Source organism: Amyelois transitella, chromosome 13 (assembly GCF_032362555.1).
Source record: "Amyelois transitella isolate CPQ chromosome 13, ilAmyTran1.1, whole genome shotgun sequence".
NCBI lineage: Eukaryota > Metazoa > Arthropoda > Insecta > Lepidoptera > Pyralidae > Amyelois > Amyelois transitella.
In genome coordinates, this window is record NC_083516.1 from 1,372,447 (window position 1) to 1,393,228 (window position 20,782).

The following is a 20,782-nucleotide window of genomic DNA, read 5'->3' on the forward strand; positions in this document are numbered from 1 at the left end:
CTACTAAACTAAAATACTAGGTACTAAAGTCAAAAAATATCTATCATTGAACTTATGAACTAGCCTTTTACTGCTGCTACCCTCGTTTAAAAGGAAAAACCCGGTAAATTCTGTTCCTACTGAAATTTCGATAAAACCTCTCTTAACCCCTAGACCACAAAAGTAACCTACATGATAAATTTCAATTTTCTATACCTTGCCGTTTGTCTGTGTGTATGTCAGTCAATCACTCAGTTACTAAGTGACGGATAGTTTTAAACAGATATGTAGATGCTGAATGATTTTTTGTAAGAAAACCAATTCGCTGTATTATTTCTCACAAATTACACCCAAATGAAGAGACCAACACAAAAGCGGTAGAACAAAGCCGCCTTGCGTAGCTAGTTATAAATACCATCCGAAATGCTGTGTTTACATGAGTTTAGTTACTTTCCACGAGTAATTAGTAATAACTCAGGTAAGGAATTATAAATTTTAGAAACTTAAATGAAGTGATCTATAATTAAACTCTGAAAAATAAATATTTTTTTTTAAATTATTATTAGTTAAAAAACAGAAAGATTGTTCCTAATTTATTACGAGACGGATGCTTATTTTTGCAAATAAGAATTGAAGTCCCGGACTAAAACAGAAAAATATAATTTTATCGTATCCAATATTAATTTTAATTCAAATTCAATAAATCTTTTACAACTCATAAGGTCATAACGATTCCTTATGAGGATACTGCCACGTCATAATAAAAAGCGTAACAGCGATAGTTTATCGCGCGATAAAAAAAGTCGTCGCGCGTGTCATGCTACTGGGGCTGGAACTATATAAAAACCCGAGGGTTGCTTAGCGACTAAACTCATGTCAACAAGGCACGAGTTAAGGGACAAAGGCTTGTACACACAAAGGCTCTCTTGCATACTATCATTGGATTGTAGTGGCCAATAGATACTTATCTTTAGTATTGTTGCAAGTACTCATTCCGGATGAGCGGTACTAATGTAGATCGTAGATAATTGAGAACTTTATTAATTGGTTGATAGATTGACAGATGGTCTTTCATTTTGAAGAGGATGTAAAAGATTATCTGCCTTTCATATCGAAGTGAAAAGAAACGAGTAAAATATCTATTATAAGTAAATAAAAAATAAAGTGATTTTATCTGTGAATGTTCGTTAGAGATTTTGAAACAACTGGTTCTCATTTGAGATGGTTTTATATGGCTAAGACAATGTGAGATATTATTTAACAACGTAACAAGAAATTTCTACCGCCATTAGATTTTCTTTTTAGGTTATGTATAATGTCAGATTAAAGCGCAACCTATATTGAGTCGGAGGTTAAATTTAATATTTATACGGTAACAAACAAATTTTCTAGGGGAGCCGATGATATGTTTTTGTCTTGATATAAAAAAGAGTTGTTGACAGACATATCAACGCACATCGCTGAGTCTAGAGACGCCGCCACATAGAAACATTAAAAGTTGATTTTCAGAAATTTTCACGGGAACTGGAATTACTCAGCAAGATTCATCGTTTCACGCAAGTAAATCTTGATAAACTGAATTCAAAACCAATGAAGAAGACATATATATATGTAGATAGAAGAAGAGAGATATAAGAGACATTTCATCAATAAAAAAAAGAGAAATCATTTTATCAATAAAAAAAATATAACGTTTTTTTTTATAAGTATCATGGAAAGTTTCATAACCAAAAATGTGAGTACGAAAGCAGAACAACAAAGCAATTTATTAAAATTCCTTTGCCACGTGTATTTTGCTGAACTACTTCGTATTTCGCGCTTGGCTGAACACGATCGTTTCAGTCACGAAGTAAAACGGAACCGGGGTGCACAGTATGTATTTTTCATTAAATACTACTTATTCCGTGAGGAATATAAATGTAACAAAAATGGCGGCCAACTTAGCAGAATTTGATTGTTTTTTTTTGTTGAGCATTTGTGTTCTTTTTATTAGTGCACACATTTTTTTTGGGCAATTCCTAAGAAAACAAATACTACATTGTTTATTTTTACTGTAAATAGTGGAAGTACTTGATTTTTTTTTTGAAAACTACAAATATAAAAAAATCCACAACCTATTTATAGTATAGTAAGTATATAATAAGATTTGTATAAGCAAGTATTAAAAATAATAGTAACACTATCGTGTAACATAAGTCTCGAACTTACTTTAATATTTGTCCTGAATATATTTATTTTACAAAAGAATATTTAATATGTTATTAGATATAAGTTTTAATGTGTTTTTAAAGCTATGCTGTATTTTATTGGCATAATTTCAAAATAAACAAATAAAGTGTTGCAAGGTCAATTATTAATGTATATTAAACGGGTGATAATAATAACTCTGTCAGGTTGTCCTACAATATTCCGGTCGATACGAGATGACATTGGCACGAGTGCAACTTTTATTTTAGTGCAAATGACAAAAACTAGCAGGTCTCTTAAAAAAATAACTTCAAAAATAAGTTTTGAACGATTATTTATTTATCAAATGTTGTTTTTTTTTTTAATTTTCAAAAAGTACTTTGGAAATTGCCTATATATTATTCTTCATCCTGGTTTTAGTCCCGGTTGCATCCTCACCATTCTGGAGAGGAGCCCGGGGTATGCTCTTGACCGTGGATCCCGGATTGGGCGAGATAGGTTTTTACACGGTTGATACATCCCTTCGTGACTACATTGATATTGCTGAAATTTGGCAAAGGTTACAGACAGATATAAGAATTTTCACACGGGCGAAGTCCTGATAAAATGCTAGTGTAATTTTAGGATTTCGTCATACTAGATATACCTACTCTATTTTTGTATTTTATTAGCAATCTATAAATACATAGCTATATATATAACTGACAGTAACAAAATCGAAAGTTGTCATTTGCAAGAAAATTGCATTCTTGCAATCCATTACAGTGGCTAGCGGCGAAAGTGTGTCGATTCCTTGTTGACATAACTATATTGAATTATGAAGGTAACATAATTATATAAGTATGTATATACAGAAAAAGTTTTAAAGATTGATAAACTTATTTATTTACTATTTTTTTGTTAATTTGGACAGTGTGTTTCGTACCTACATGATTTAGATTTAAGAGATATATAAATTGTAAATTGACGTCCGGTGAAAATGCTGCAGTGTAGTTTGTTCCGCCGCTTCTTATACACATGTGCTTTGAAAGCGGTAGTAGATATAATTAGATTTATGTAAGTTGACGTCAATTAGTGATACCTTGTATCCAATTGTGAGAAAATCTATTCTATTCTATTCCCCCTGGCGTTAGTCCCGGTTGCATCCGCGTCTTTCTAGAGGTGTCTATGGTACGCCTAATAGCCATGATAGCCCGTAGCATTGCACGCGCGACGCTGTTTTTATCGCGCGAAAAACTATCGCTGTCCAGTTTCACGTCTTAATAAAAAGTGAAACAGCGATAGTTTTTATATACATATATACATATCTATATCCCTTGAGGGGTAGACAGAGCCAGCAGTCTTGAAAGGACTGAAAAAAGCCATGTTCAGAATGAAATTGAGATTAAAACAGTGGCAGGCTGCCAGCACATCGCATCGCATCACAAATGAAGTATCCTAAGTTTATAAGCATAACCCTTAGGTAGGTTATAGAGTAAGTAAATGTTCTTCAATAACTGTCATTTACTAAATATATTACCTAATAACTCACTGGTACTTCTAATTCAAATAAGCTTACATTAAGACACTCGTTAACCGCACGCATGTTATTAGGCAATATGACATTGAATTACTTTTGTTAGGAAATCACTGATACGCATAATGTCGTAACTAAGATGACGAGCTGCGCATCGATTTGTTGCGTGGCGAAATTAGGGCTTCGCCATTGTCGTACGAAGCCCTACGCGCCATTCATATAGATTAACGTCTTATCTATTGCGAGGTAGACTAAACCTTGTATTAGACTTGGGAAATGTACGAGCATATTTTTATGAGTATGTACTTTTTTGTACGTCGATGGTTGAATCCGTAAGGTTAAAATGCTTGTGGCGCAAAAATGAACACGTTCGAATTCCACCTCGCTATGTACCAATGACTATTTTCAAAGTTACGTACATTAGTTTGAATAATAACCGATGCTATTATGTTAAGGGCGAAACATCGTGATAACTGCACATTCAGGCAACTGGATGTTTTTCCTCACCATAAGAGCATTGGATTTGAACTTGTGCCTTTTTGTGCATCTTACCGATTCGACCACAGACACTCAAGTATAGTATGCAAGCGGCTAATAATACCCTCTGCTTCTTTCAGATAAGAGGTGTTTTTTTTTTGTACAGATTCGCAAAGTCAATCACAGGCAAGGCTAATAAACTAGGCATTCCTTTGGGGAACCTGCTACTACTTGAATTGAATATCTACATATAAATAATAAGAATAATATAGGTAATCTATCTCAATTCTATCACTAAGCCATACAGCTGAACGTGGCCTTTAAGTCTTGCCGAAACTTTTTTTAATTACTATATGTAGTTAATTACCCATACATACTTACATACATATAATCACGTCTATATCCCTTGCGGGGTAGACAGAGCCAACAGTCTTGAAAAGACTGATAGGCCACGTTCAGCTGCTTGGCTTTATGATGGAAATGAGATTCAAATAGTGACAGGTTGCTAGCCCATCGCCTAAAGAAGAATCCCAAGTTTATAAGGCGCCTTTTACGACACCCATGGTAACGAGATGGAGTGGTCCTATTCTTTTGTTTTATTGGTGCCGGGAACCAAACGTTAATTACACGTGTGTATGTAAATTTCTTTGGAACAAACACTTACTTGTTCAAAGTCTTCACGTCGAAACCCTTCTTGATATAGCTGATCCCAGCTGGAACAGCCATGGTGAGCAGCAGCCTGGGTTTGCCGGTCTTCTGGGACTCCTTCTCAAACTCCTCACGTAACTCCTTCACGAGCTTGGCGTAGTTCTCGCGGTCCTTGGGTTTGCTCCCGTCACGGGAGGCGGGGTACTCCCAATCCAGGTCCAAGCCATCAAAGTGGTTCTGTCTGAGAAACTGTAGGAGGAGATAGATTTAGGTTATACAGCTCGAAATAATTATTGTAAGTAATAAACTTGGGATTCTTTTTTAAGGCGATGGGCTAGCAACCTGTCACTATTTGTATCTCTACTCATTCTGTCATTAAGCCAAATAGCTGAACGTGGTCATTCAGTCTTTTAAAGACTGTTGGCTCTGTCTACCCCGCAAGGGACATAGACGTGACCATATGTATGTATGTATGTAACAGGAAGAATTTTATTTTATGAATTATCGTTAAGAATTAACTCAAAAAGCCAAGTAAGAGGTAAAATTGCACAAAAACAGACAAGACCTTACTTGTACTACGATTTCCCGTTCCCGTGGCACATGTTATACATACATATAATCACGTCTATGTCCCTTGCGGGGTTAACAGAGCCAACAACTGACTGAGACTGATAAGCCACGTTCTCTGATAATTAGTTAATTATCAGATTGAAAATATAGTTTATAATTGACTATAGTTATATCCATAAACAATTTCAACAGTATAGTTATATTCATAAACAATTTCAACAGTATAGTTATATTCATTAACAATTTCATAAACAAGAATATGTATAGTTATATTCATAAACAATTTCAACAATATTCATAAACAATTACATCAGAATCGGTCCAATTGTTCTGCCCGTACGCAGTAGTCGTCGCAGTACGAGTAGTCTAACTAATTACTAACCTTGATGGCATTCCTGACGAACTCCTTCCTCCTTTCCTTGGACGCCACCATGGGGGAGAACCGGCTGGAGCCCTCATTCCACCCCCCGATGGCCAGGAGGGTCTTCAAGTTCTTGTTGTAAGTCTTCAACCCGTTGAACTTGGCATAGCCACCTTGAAATTAAATTATTTGGCCTTATATAAATACTTGTTGTTATTTTTGTTGTTTTAACGCTATAAAAATAATTTCTTTCTGTGCCGTGTGGTTCCTGAGACCAATAGGAAAAAGAATAGGAGTACCTACTCCATCTCCTTTCAACGGATGTCGTAAAAGGCGACTAAGGGATCGGCTTATAAACTTGGGATTCTTCTTTTAGGTGATGGGCTAGCAACCATTAAGCCAAACAGCTGAACGTGGCCTTTCAGTCTTTTCAAGACTATTGGCTCTGTCTACCCCGAAATGGATATAGACGTGATGTTATGTATGTATGTAAAATATTTTTCTCGATATTAACTATATTTTTACACTTCCCCACTTTGCCACACTCACAGCCAAAATTAATCATAATGTATCACATTCAATGTCTCCAAAATCCACAAGAAATTCAAAAAACCATGCAAAAGAAAGTTACTGCACTTCAAATACATTTTTAGCATTAATACTTAGTTGGTTTTTAAAAAGCTCACCTTTTTCAATATCCTGGTATTTATCGAACGGTTTAAGTGCATTTTCTGTCGTGAACCCTCCAAAGGCATAGACAAGATGTGTACATAAGTAGGGGTTGATGTTCTGAGGGTTGAACTTGGCCGTACCAGGTCGGTAGACCGACCAGTTTGTGTAGTAACAGACCACGCGAGGCTGGCTGGATAGTGCTGAAAAAAAAATATTTTTTTAATTAAAGAGGTCAACTTAGTGAAAAATAATGAGACTGGCTGGATACAAAGTAAAAGATTCTCTGTGAAGAACAAAAAAAACTTCTTGTTCGAAATTAAAAATATCGTTGTACAGGCTGGAAAATACATATAATTTTTTTGCAAAATAAATAATAATTTAACTTTTTAAATTTTGAATATGAATATATTTTTGAAAATAATTCTTATTCTGTCTTTAAAAAATAAATAAAATTACAAAACAAAACAAAACTTTTCCTTTATAGGTAGGTACCTATAACATTTCTATTACAAAATTTCGATCAAAATTACGTGACCGTAATATTTTTATGGCAACACCTATTATCTCCGTTCTAGACCAAACAAATGGCCTAAATGAAAAGACTAGGGTTACGTAACATGAACTGCAGAACTGATCGTGAAGCAATGACGTTCTAGATTGCTTCTCATTGAGGATATTGCAGACAGATGCTTTGGATTCCGCAATATGTATTCAATAAGGGAAATATATCGTTTGCATTTTGTAAATCATCGACTGATGTTATCATTACATTTAAAATTTATTCAATTTTAACGCTCTAACAAATCGTCAGCCGGTTGGCAAAAAAAAATTGTTTTATAAATAGTTACCCACGAAACATGTTATATTTAAAAAAAGCGACATGTGGTTGCCGGCACCAATAAAAAAAAGAAAAAGAACCACTTCTTCTCTTTCCCATGGATGTCGTAAATGGCGACCAAGGGGGTAAGCTTATAAACATACATAAAATCACGCCTCTTTCCCGGAGGGGTAGGCAGAGACTACCTCTTTCCACTTGCCACGATCTCTGCATACTTCTTTCGCTTCGTCCACATTCATAACTCTCTTCATACAAGCTCGGCGGTTTCGGGTACTTTTGACCTGACCCTTTACCAGGACGTCCTTAATTTGATCAAGATACGTTCGTCTAGGTCTTCCCACTTTTATGTACGTATACAAAAAAAGAAAGAGGAAAGAGGTAGTCTCTGCCTACCCCTTCGGGAAAGAGGCGTGATTTTATGTATTTATGTATGTATAAAAAAAATCACAAAATACTTGTGTTAGGTATTGCGACATAAGTATCTCAGACAAGCTGTGCCCGCGACTTCGTCCGCGTGGAATATTTATTTCGGGCATCATTGAAGCCCTCACAAGGATGAATAATTTACCCCGTTTTTTTCACATTTTCCATTATTTCTTCGCTCCTAATAGTTGCAGCGTGATGTTATATAGCCTTAAGCCTTCGTCGATAAATGGTCTATTCAACATTAAAATAATTTTTCAATTCGAACCAGTAGTTCCTGAGATAAGCGCGTTCAAACAAACAAACAAGTTAAGCTTTGTAATATTACTTAGTATACATATGAATCAGGACCAAGCGCCTTTTAACCACTATGCCAAAGGAGCCTTTCAAATCTAAAAACAGTTTCCCACGGTCATAAACTAAATGTTCTAGGCCTAGTTACACAGATATTACCATAGATCTGCACAGTTATTTCCTGTGTTTGGAAACGTTAGCAAATCAAGGATGTGTGATCTATTTATTTATTCATCATACGGATGTATTAATTTAATTGCTTATAAATCAATTTAAAAAATGGGACCACTCCATCTCGTTCCCATGGATGTCATAAAAGGCGACTGAGGGATAGGCTTATAAACTTGGGATCCTTTTTTAAGGCGATGGGCTAGCAAACTGTCACTATTTGAATCTCAATTCTATTATTAAGCCAAATACCTGAACGTGGCCTATTAGTCTTTTCAAAACTGCAAGCTCTGTCTGCCCCGCAAGGGATACAGACGTGATTATATGTATGTATGTAACTTAATTTAGGAATCTCCAGAAAGTTTCATAAATAAATAGACGCAATACCATCAATTTTACGGATATATAAGACGAAATTTAAACTATGTTCCGATACATTACACGCCAAATTTGGTCCGGTCTTCGCGCTATGATATGAAAACCATACGTTGTATAACTCTCATTGTGTTATTGAAGTTTTATTTTACAGTTAACAAGCCTTGAAATTTATTAGGTAACTGGGTAACTTTAATTGATATTGAGTATTTTGTGGGCCAGTAGTTTTGTGAAATACTAACTACATGATTAGATAAAGCTTATGAAGAATGTAGGTGTAAGCTAAACAAAGCTAAATAGAAGAAAAACTAGAATCGTTACCTAGGCTTGATTTTGCCTTTTTCTGAGGTCAGGCGACAGTCGCTTTGTGTAAAGATCTATCTGATGTAACTATGTATGTATATACATACATACATATAATCACGTCTATATACCTTGCGTGGTAGACAGATCCAACAGTCTTGTAAAGACTGATAGGCCACGTTCAGCTATTTGGCTTTAAGATAGAATTGAGATTCAAATAGTGACAGGTTGCTAGCCCATCGCCTTAAAGAAGAATCCCAAGTTTATAAGCCTACCCCTTAGTCGCCTTTTACGACATCCATGGGAAAGAGTGGTCCTATTCTTTTTTCTATTGGTGCCAGGAACCACACGGCATATGTATATTTATTGTATTTATATTATTTATTTTATTTGTTTTCGTTGAAAATTCGTTGGAAGCGATCTAGTACGAGTAGGTAGTTTAACAATATCGATTAGGATCGGTTACATAGTGTTTGTTGATCGATTCATCTTTTTGCAAGTTTTTGCCAAATTTTTTTCCGTAGTTAAACGATTATATTTGCAAATACCAGACAGAATATTTAATTTGCTCTGGTATTTGCAATTCAGTTTTATGAAAAATTATAGCGTTGCCCGCGTAAATATCGTATCGTATGCAAGCTCGTCGGTTTCGGGTACTCTTGTTTCTTTTCTGTCTTTGTATTTATTTATTTTAATTTAATTGCAGGAAAAGAAATGTACAAAAGACGGAATTGATGCCGCTTGGCATTCGCTACCAGCCTACCAGCTGACCAATCAGAAAAAAATTTACTATGCGCTAATCTCGAAATATTGAAAAGTGGGTTTTCTTAGGAACTTTTATATCTGAAAATTCAAATTCAAAATTCAAAATTTTAATACATTATTATCGGATACTTCATATCGCTTAATAATTGTCATAACGTTTGGTTTCACAACATTGGTTGACGTCAAATAAATCACTTAAAACTAAGTTTACTGCCGCTGCCATGGCGTCAGTGCAGAAGAAGCGATAACAAACTGCATCTATAAATGCTAGCTGAGCGAAGCCGGGATGGGTCGCAAGTTAACTAAATCTGTTCAGCAGTTTTGCCTGTACACTGATAGATTTCGACCAACCTTTTCCTTTACAAAAGATATGTTAAGGCCACGCCTGTATGTTTTGCGTAGGACAACAATAGCTATTGTTATCCTCACATACACTACACCTTAAAAAACATCAGCAACAATCATTTGAACTGTACAATTGCATGAGGCTGTGTTGAAAATTATATAGTAGCCTATATGTTATTATGGGTCTTCAGCTACCTACATACCAAATTTCATCGTAATCGGTTCAGTAGTTTTTGCGTGAAAGAGTAACAAACATCCATACTGACATTCTCATTAAAATGAATGAATCTATAACGCATATTTTATGCTTAACTAGAGGCCGCCCGCGACTTGTCCGCATGTAAACCCTATCAATCCTATCAACTCCGGGATAAAAAGTAGCCTATATGTAATTATGGGTCTTCAGCTACCTACATACCAAATTTCATCGGAATCGGTTCAGTAGTTTTTGCGTGAAAGAGTAACAAACATCCATACTGACATCCTGACGTACTCACAAACTTTCGCATTTATAATATTAGTAGGATATTAGCAGCATTAATTCAATTATTATATACTTATGCCGTGTTGTTACCAGCACTTGAGAATAGGGCCACTCCATCTTTTTCCATGGCCATCGTGAAAGACGACTAAGGGATAGGCTAATAAATTTGGTACTCTTCTTTTACGCGATGAGCTAGCAACTTGTCACTATTTGAATTTCAATTCCATCTTTAAGCCATGTAGCTGAACGTGGCCTTTCAGCTTATGCAAGACTGTTGGCTCTGTCTACCCCGTACGGCATAAAGAATTGATTATATGTATGAAAATTAAAAGGATGGTGGGGTTATTAAATAAATCGTATGCCTGCGTAAAAACGAAAAATCCGTTAATTCCCGTTTCCGCGGGAATGTCAGGAAATCCTCTCTTAGCACACACATAAATACTGAATTTCAAATCACTGAACCCAGCGGTTTGAGTTGTGTTCTCAGTCAGTTGGTCAGTCACTCGGTAATGGAAGAGTTGAATAAAAAATTAATGCAAATATATTTTACCTGGCGTTGCGAATGTGAAAACTGCTAACACTAGACACGTCCATGTAAGGAGGTCCTGTGAACAAAACAAACAAAAAATAAGTATGTATATTAAGAAGATACATACATACATATGGTCACGTCTATATCTGCAGGGTAGACAGAGCCAACAGTCTTGAAAATACTGAATGCCCACGTTCAGCTATTTGGCTTAATGATAGCATTGAGATTCAAATAGTGACAGGTTGCTAGCCCATCGCCTAAAAAAGAATCTCAAGTTTGTAAGCCTATCCCTATATACTCGTAAGTCAAAAATACTAAATGTACAGACAATATATTTTTACTGTTTTATTATATGTATAGATAATAAAACAATCCTTAATGACCCTTTTAAAACATACTATGCGACGTCTTAACATACATACATATAAATCACGCCTCTTTCCCGGAGGGGTAGGCAAGGACAACAACTTTTACACTCATCTTCATCTTAACAATGTGTGTAATTTTACACAAACCGAGTTATTTCCCAAGCGACATGAGAAGTCTCAATGAACCCTTCAATATTACCATCAGACAGACAAGACGACATTTTCCTATATAATTAGCACAAGAAATCCGCCATTGTCCATTGTGACATCCACAATACTTAAGTTAGAATAAAAAGTGTGAGCGAGTTGCGCTTTGATGTCTTTTATCACCCGACTCCTTAAAAAGAAGGAATTATGTTTTTTACATTTCTCTAACATTCTAATGAAAGTTTCTCATATAGTCCTATTTCTTAAGGCACTGAAGTAAAGATAAACTTGATGTCTTTTTGTTAAAAAAAAAACATTTTGAAATTAATTTATTGCCGTGTGGCAATTGATGCCGTGTGGTTTCCGGCACAAATTTAAAAAGAATCCGATCACTCCGTCTATTTCAGATCCTTTTTCAATTTCAATTCAATTTTTTCTTTCTGATTCGACGGTCTAAAATAAAGAATTCCCGCGACAGGTTAGACTTTTCAATACGCCTAACCTTTTAGTATTCCACTCGCGTCACTTAAAACCTAAAAGACCTACCGTTACATCCACAATAAGAATAGTAACAGTTTCATAACTACATATGAATATTCAACGCCCTTTGAGTATTATGAACGGTATAAGTTCGTTCTGGTCATACATACTGATTCAAAAGAGTGGTATGTCTCGTTTTGATTGTGATGTTAACACGTACATACATATGGTCACGTCTATATCCCTTGCGAGGTAAAGACTGAATGGCCACGTTCAGATATTTAGCTTAATGATAGAATTGAGATTCAAATAGTGACGGGTTGTTAACCCATCGCCTAAAAAAGAATCCCTAGTTTGTAAGCCTATCCCTTGGTCGCCTTTTACGACATCCATAGGAAAGAGATGGAGTGGTCCTATTATTTTTTGTATTGGTGCCTGGAACCACACGGCACGGTGATGTTAACACGTACTTACATACACCCATCACGCTTGATTCCCATTGGGGTAGGGACTATGGTTTTCCACTTGCTACGATCCTTTCAAACCGATATCATCTTATATATAAAATTCTCGTGTCACAATGTTCGTTCCCGTACTCGTCCGAAGGCTTGACCGATTCTCATTTGTGAGCATATTAAGTAGGTCTGAGAATCGGCCAACATCTATTTTTTCATACTCACAAAATGCAAAACAACGTTTGCAGACAGAGGGACAGCTAGTGTTCAACTAGTGTGAACAGACTGATACTGGCCACTTAGAAAAAAAGAAAAACCAAAATAGAATGTTAAGTCAGATGTTGTTCAAAAAAGCATGTTATTGTGAAATATCAGTCCATTGTAGTTCATATTAGTTAAGTTCATCAATAGATCTTAATTTGTATTGTCAAACTACTTTAATCAGTTATTACAGTTCAGTGTTATATTTAAGCAAATGCAGTTTTACTTTTATCATCATAAAGTCCCATCGTCAATTTCCCAAAATCAAACCAAGATCAACTTTAACAGCTAGTTTATTATAAAGTTTACTCTTACAAACTCTTTCAGTATATTTACACACTCCACATTTCAACACATCCATCTTAACATTCGTGGATTACACATTGCAAATCATGTTTATAAAGTGGAAAATACTGTGGTCATTTAACATGAAGAATAGACAGGAATCAGGCCGTATTATAACTATAAGAAAATTTGCTTTGCACAAGGGAAAATTGCTCTTATAAAATACTTATGCATAACTATTATGTAAGAACTTGCATGCGGTGTACTCACTACAATTCAATGATATAACTTTTGTTTTTCACTGTAACGGTCAGTTGGGAAATAAATCGCAATGTAAAAAAAAATATTAATATATACGGGACAAATTACACAGATTGAGTTAGCCTCGAAGTAAGTTCGAGACTTGTGTTACGAGATACTAACTCAACGATACTATTTTTTTATTATAAATACTTATATAGATAAACATCCAAGACCCGGGACAATCAGAGAAAGTTATTTTCTCATCATGCCCGGGCCGGGATTCGAACCAGGAACTTCCGGTGTCACAGACAAGCGTACTACCGCTGCGCCACAGAGGCCATCAAACTACTCTTTTAATAAGTATGTGAACTTTTGGTGATTGCCAACCAAAGATTTTACGGTGACTGTAAAATTTGCACAATCAGGCAACTAGATGTGTTACACTGATCCAAAATTGTTTGTTTGTATGTTTGTAATATCTATATTGCATAGAAATTTACACAGTAACAAGAAAATAGTACATAGTTAAAAAACAAACAAATCACTTGCAATGGCGGACTTATCCCACAAAGAGATCTCTTCCAGTGAACCGGCGAATAATAAAGGAACTAGATAATTAAGTAAAAAGCGGCAATTGAATTAAGTTCCCCTGAAAATGTACAGACTTGCTTTATCCAGATACTACAAACACCCAATGATTTTATGGATGGAGGCGAACCGGGTCCCTTACGGTACAGGGGACTATAGACAAACCCTTATTAGCCCCGTGAGGTAGCTAGTATGTATATATACGGTTAAAGAAATTAATTCTCATAAAAGTTAATATTTGAAGTTCTCTAGTATGTATATATGTGTGCGTAAAGACGTGAAAAAAAGTACCTAAGTAGTTTAAGACCTTAAATCGATTTATACGTCAACGATAAACTAATAAACAGCGACTAAGGGATAGGCTTATAAACTTGGGATTCTTCTTTAGGGCGATGGGCTAGCCACCTGTCATTATTTGAATCTCAATTCTATCAAGCCAAACAGCTGAACGTGGCCTATAGGTCTTTTCAAGACTTTGTTTCGCTCTGTCTACCCCGTAAAGGATATCAAAGGATAGGAGGACATCTATATAGACGTGATTATATGTATGTATGTATAAACTAATAGTACAATAAGTTTATATCATACTCAATAACTAAGCAATTATATCGCTATTACTTAATATGACATAATAAAAATGATCACAATGTGGTCTGTCTGTTTCTCACACGTTACTATAAGAATAGTCTATTTTCCGCACTTTCACAAAGACAAGGAAAGAAGTATACGTTTTAAATCGTTTTTATAAATATGCTCATTGTACTTTTGAATTGCGCAATAATGGTAATAAAGGTAACAGCACAAAAGTAATAGTGGGAATCAATTTTTTTCATAAACAAATTCACAATTTTGCGACGTAAAATTAAAGGTAAAAACACTAAAATTTGTAAATTTAATATAAAATATTGTAAAACAAAACTTGAAACATTGAAATAAAAATGAAATAAAACGTGAATTCTAACTTGTGTTAACTTTTACGTAGGTAATGTGAAAAAAAACAATTGACTCTCATCTCTTAAAAACATATATTTTTTTAAAGCTGCCAGTGCGCTAACAAAACAAACAACAATCTAGATTTAATACAGTTACTATCACAGACATCGGAAGAATATTAGTATGTATCTACTGATAGAATTAAAAATTAATACCCATTGATTCCATAATGACATTATATAGGTATGTATAAACAAGTATTGCATCGCACGTTCACATGCCTAAATAAATCAATTTTAATTTATATAAAAAAAGTTGTTACTTTACAACTTGTAGTGTATTAATAGTTTAAAATATATATACATACGTATAATCACGTCTATATCCCTTGCGTGGTAGACAGAGTCAACAGTCTTGATAAGACTGATAAAAAGATATCTTTTAAGATACTGAATCTTAATTCTATCTTAAAGCCAAATAAATATTATATGATTCAATTTTCATAATAAAACAAGATCCATCAATCTAACACATTACGAAAAAAAGAAAAAAAAAACCTGTCACAGCATCTGAGTAACGAGTTTAAGTATTTCAAAGTAGGAAGATAGTGAAACTGCTCCATCGGGTTACACAACCGGGCCCAACCGGTATTGTAATAGGGATGGACAGATGACCACAGATCGTGACACATTGGGCCAGTTTACTCGCACGTTTGTTAAGGGCGAGTGCGCTGCCAAACGACACAGTGCACTCGCCCTGAACAAAAAATAAAACTCAACGTAAAATCAAATGATGATGAAGTATGACTAATTTTTGCGCAAGGCATCTCTAACAGGGGAAATTACAAAAAAAAACAATGTTACTCGACCGAAGGTCTATTCTATATCTGTGCCAAATTTCATGAAATTAATTTCAGTTCAGTAATTTTTGAGTTTATACCTTACAGACATATGAAAATTCAGGTTTTTCCCTTTATTATAAGCGTAATGTAACCATTTTAACGAAAGTTGCAACTGAAATTGAATCCCATTTTGTATTAACACGTTTTTAACAAAAAGTAAAAAGTACCCAGGCCAATCTGGAAAAGTTCTTTTCTGATCATGCCCTGGCCGGGATTCGAACCCGGTGTCACAGACAAGCGTACTACCGCTGCGCCACTGAGGCTGTCTCGTCTCATCCAAATGAGGTATGATTTTATGTACTTATGTATGTTAGGAAATAATGGTATATTTATAAAACAAAAAATCTTTCACTAATTATTATGTATGTCGGTAACTATCGAATGGAGAAAATAAAATAATATCTTATTAAAATTTTGGAAGATTTCGCGAAGTTATTCACATGTTTTATTTATATAACTCTCTCTTCGGGACTGTTGGCTCTATCTAAACCGTAAAGGATAAATACGTGATTTTGTATCTTTATATTCCTCCCAAATGTGAGCTATTCGCTGTAGGTACACTCGACCGCCAAGAAAATGCACGCGTAACGTAATATGTACATTACGTGAATTATATTTGATGGTAAACAGTATTTTCAGATGGGGAAATAACAAGTTTATTTTGTAATATCATGTACAAATTCTTAATGTTATGGCTAGTGTACTACACCGTGTGGTTCCCGGCACAAATACAAAAAAGAATAGGACCACTCCGTCTTTTTCCCATGGATGTCGTAAAAGGCGGCTAAGGGATAAACTTACAAACTTGGGATTCTTTTTAAGGCGATGGGCTAGCAACCTGTCGCTATTTGAATCTCAATTCTATCATTAAACCAAATAGCTGAACGTGGCCATTCTGTCTTTTCAAGACTGTTGGCTTTGTCTACCCCGCAAGGGATATAGACGTGACCATATGTATGTATATGAATATGGAGTGTACTGTACTTATGTATGTTATTCTCTTTGCTCAGCCTTATTTTTAATCATTTCTAAATTGGAGCTAGCCCAAAGTCATCTAATCTCTTAATGGTAAAAGAGGCTCAGTAAATTAACAAAACTTGGGAGACCACGTTTAATTCATTAAACCATATGATGGAATTGAAATTCATATTATTAACCCATCATCTAAAAGTATTCCAAGTTTTTAAGCTTTTCTTTTAAAAAGAAAAACTGACTTATTTATTTTATACTCTATCGCAAAAATTTTCGAATGGCGGACTTAATGCCGCATGGCTTTTTAAAAGTGTGGTTCCCGGCTCCAGTACAAAAAAGAATAGGACCCCTCCATCTGTTTCCCATGGATGTCGTAAAAGGGATAGGCTTACAAACTTAGGATTCTTTTTTAGGCGATGGACTAGCAACCTGTCACTATTTGGATCTCAATACTATCAATAAGCCAAATAGCTGAACGTGGCCGATCACGGTTGGCTCTGTCTACTCTACAAGGGATATAGACGTGATCATATGGCTTTTTAAATTCTCAAAGGATTATACACAAATTACGAAAAATATCATACAACAAGAAAATACGTACAAGAAAGTGAAATAACTCTACACACTTTCATCGTAAGAATTCGCCTTGCTCAGGATTCGAACCTGGTAGCGTCGGGTTACGCAACGAGCCTAAACGAGAGAGAATCTCGGATCTCCATATATCGAGAAATTTGCAACAATTCTTGGCAAACTACATGTTAACTAGGGTTTTGCTAAGTAGATGATGTAATTACTTACGGTTAGGGAAGGGAAGATATGTTAATTGCAATGAAATGTGTTTTAGTTTGCATCAGGAAAAGACCCTAAACAGCTGTATATGGTTATTGAGAGATTTTCTTATTCTTTACAATATAGAAATTAAAATAAAAAAATTGTCTGTAATTTAGAATAGTTAATTGTTATTAATTAATATTAGTTGTATTTTTAATAATAGGTTAAGATTAGAAATGTTCTTAGTTCACAATTTGTAAACATTTATTCTTGATGAAAATAAATGTTGTTTATAAAAATGAATGTAATTTTTTTTTTATAAATTTTGTACATCATCAAATGTAAACAAAAGACAATATAAATTGTCCATGCGTCGCAGAGACGTCACATAATTTATAAATGTGACAATTTATAAAGGACTTTAAATAAATGTGTGTCACAGGTGAAGATTTATAATATTGTTTTTTTAAATATGTTAAACTCGATCTGTATGTAATCTACTTCTAACTTGTCATACCAGATCTGAGTCACAAGCAAAAATAATTTTGTCAATTAATTTTCAAAATCCGGAATACATTACTTTAAATAACTATGGAATACCAATTAATTTGTAATTTGATTAAACATGTTGTTACAACATTGCATTTAAGATGTTCCACGTATTTTATTTAATGTTTATATAGACGAATAACAAGTTTTTAATGAATTAGTTACCGAAATAATCGGCAAAGCCGAAGTTGACTGATTCGTAATTAAAAAGTAATTACTCCTGATGTCGGAACGAGTTTACAATCAAATTCAGCAAATAATTCAATTATTTACCGAAAAAAGTTTATTTTCAACTTACTACATGTTCTTTCATTTCGCTCCCTCGAGTTATTAACTACTTTTGTACAAAATTTTATCAAAATTGGTTCAGCTGTTTAGCTGTGAAAGTGTAACGGGTCTACAGACAGACTTTCGCATTTATTAAATTATTAAGTATAGAGTTTTGATGGACAAACTATAGAACTTATATTCTAAAAATAAAATTATACGAGAAGGTATAATTAACATACATGCATAGATTTCAATAGAAATTGTGAGATATCATAACCAGGTCTATATTGCCTAACGTCGATGGTTGCTCAAGTTTTATAAATATATAATTGTAGTTTGCTATGTGGTTTTCGAATGGCTACTAATGATTATGGCTAAGCATTACATACTTGTATCGTGCCATATATTTGAATGAGAGTTTTACCGTTTGAGAACTAAATCTTTACTCATTATGACGACAGTATACATTATTGGCTGTGCCGGCAAACGTTGATTTGTCGTATAAATTATTTTTAAGTTATTAAGGGGTATGAAAAATAGATGTTGGCCGATTCTTAAACCTACTCATTATGATCACAAAATTTCATGAGAATCGGTCAAGCCGTTTCGGAGGAGTACGGGAACGAACATTGTGACACGAGAATTTTATATATAACATAAGATTTCGCCCGCGGCCCACACTCTCAAAGTGATAATCCCGTTAATTTCCCTTGTGTTTCAGGAACACGGCACCAATTAAAAAAAGAAAAATACCACTCCATCTCGTTCCTATGGATATCGTAAAAGGCGGCTAAGGGATAGACTAATAAACTTGGGATACTTGATATCTTGTCCATGATTTCACGCTGTATAATTTCAAGATGGCTCCGATTTTAATATCTTTGACGTTGTATTTAATTAAAACAGATGAAATAAAGCTTCCTCCAAGAATTCAACGTTGAGAAATCTTTGATCAATTAATATTAATCAACGTTAACTCGACGTTTCTCTCGTCTTAATTTCATTAAAGCGGGCCACAGCCTGCTATGCCATAAATTTATGAAATCTTAGTTAAGTTTTTTAATATCATCTGTGCAGAGAAGCTTCCATCATTAAAGCCATCGAGGTAAACGTGGCGTTTAATTATGTGTGAACACTTGTGATACAGACGTGATACCAGTTATTATATACCAATACTAGCTATCCGCTCCGGCTTCGCATGGGTAGTGTTTAAAGGTGTAAGCCTTTCTTAGAATACCCTCTTCCCAATATTTTAAACAGGAATTAAAAGACTTGGGATAAGTTGTGGCTAGAATCCTGGACTCACCCAAGTCAGGTTTTTCACGAAGTGACTCTTGTTTGACCTCCGCAACGATCCACCATGCAAATTGGTTTTTTCATGCAGATATTCACCTGATTAATATCTTAAAATATAATACTTATCTTATTGATACAATACTTAATTTATAAATTTATTTCTTTAATTAACAGTTTTATTTTGTATAAGGCAAAATGCGCCTGATTTTCAGTAACTTTTAAACGGAATTGTTATTAATTCACAGAATTGGAAAGTAGATTATAGCTAGACCTAAACAACTTATCATCTGTGCCTAAATGAAGACAAATCGATTCATTTCATCCAAATTGGAAAAGGAAATGAGATAATGCGTTGCGTCATCATTAAAAAATGATTCCAATTTGTACACGTCACAAATTATTATAATTTGCTTTGGAGGCATGTGAAAACTGGGCGAACCCTAGGTAATTTTTAGCCCACTTCAAAAAAATAGGAGGTTCGTAATTGGGTAACATGAATTATAATGTTTATTTGTAAAAAGAAACAATCTTTACATATTTTTATTCTTTCCCTAAACTGTGCCCTTCAAACTTCGTATGCGTGCTGTTTTAAAAACTGTGTTGGACCTAAGCAATTATGATTTACTTACTAACTTAATAGGGAGATAAAAGTCATCTGATACTACCAGAAACAAAAGTAGTATAGTGGCAAAAATATCAAAAACAAAACTATTTTGTTTTTGAACCGATCGCAATTAAGGAAACCATGGAACATTATTTATCGGTCTTTTTAAAAACTCACTCTAAAAATCTAAATAACAAGGTATATATTTTTATGAGATTTTTTTGGCGTGTAAAATAAAATAAAAGAAACTGTAACCTACTGCGCATGTGTTTCGGCGCATGCGACGCTCCACTGATGAACGCCGCACCCGCGGAATTCCTTTGCAAAACCATAGATAAAGATTATAATTGGATTAGACTTTATCTTCTTTTACCTACACATGCGCTTTGGAAGCGGTAGTAGTTATAATTAGATTTAAGTGATGTGACGTCAAAAAGTGATAGGTACCTTGTATCCAATTTTGAAAATAAATGTAGGTATTCTATTCTGTTCTATCTGTAGTCTAAAACATCAAACAACCTATTGCTCTAGGAACAATTAGGTTATAAATAATTTTTTTTTTTTCAAAATACAAACTCAAGACCACGATCTTTTCTCTTTCACGCAATAACTACTGAACCGATTACAATGAAATTTGGTATGTAGATAGCTGAACACCCAGAATAACATACAGGTTATTTTGTATCCCGGAATTCCCGCGGGATTGATAGGGTTTCCATGCG

At 34.6% G+C, this 20,782-nt stretch overlaps 1 protein-coding gene across 1 annotated transcript in view; it reads right to left on the bottom strand.

Moving 5' to 3' along the window:
- The window catches only part of LOC106141319 (mucin-2), a 111,241-nt gene that overhangs the window by 55,674 nt on the left and 34,785 nt on the right, over nt 1-20,782 (bottom strand). The window contains exons 2-5 of the mRNA XM_060947323.1: nt 10,956-11,010; nt 6,425-6,610; nt 5,760-5,911; nt 4,824-5,056 (exon numbers count right to left, since the gene is read on the bottom strand). Coding sequence (XP_060803306.1) covers nt 4,824-5,056; nt 5,760-5,911; nt 6,425-6,610; nt 10,956-11,010 — 626 coding nt within the window. The remainder of the gene's footprint in view (nt 1-4,823; nt 5,057-5,759; nt 5,912-6,424; nt 6,611-10,955; nt 11,011-20,782) is intronic.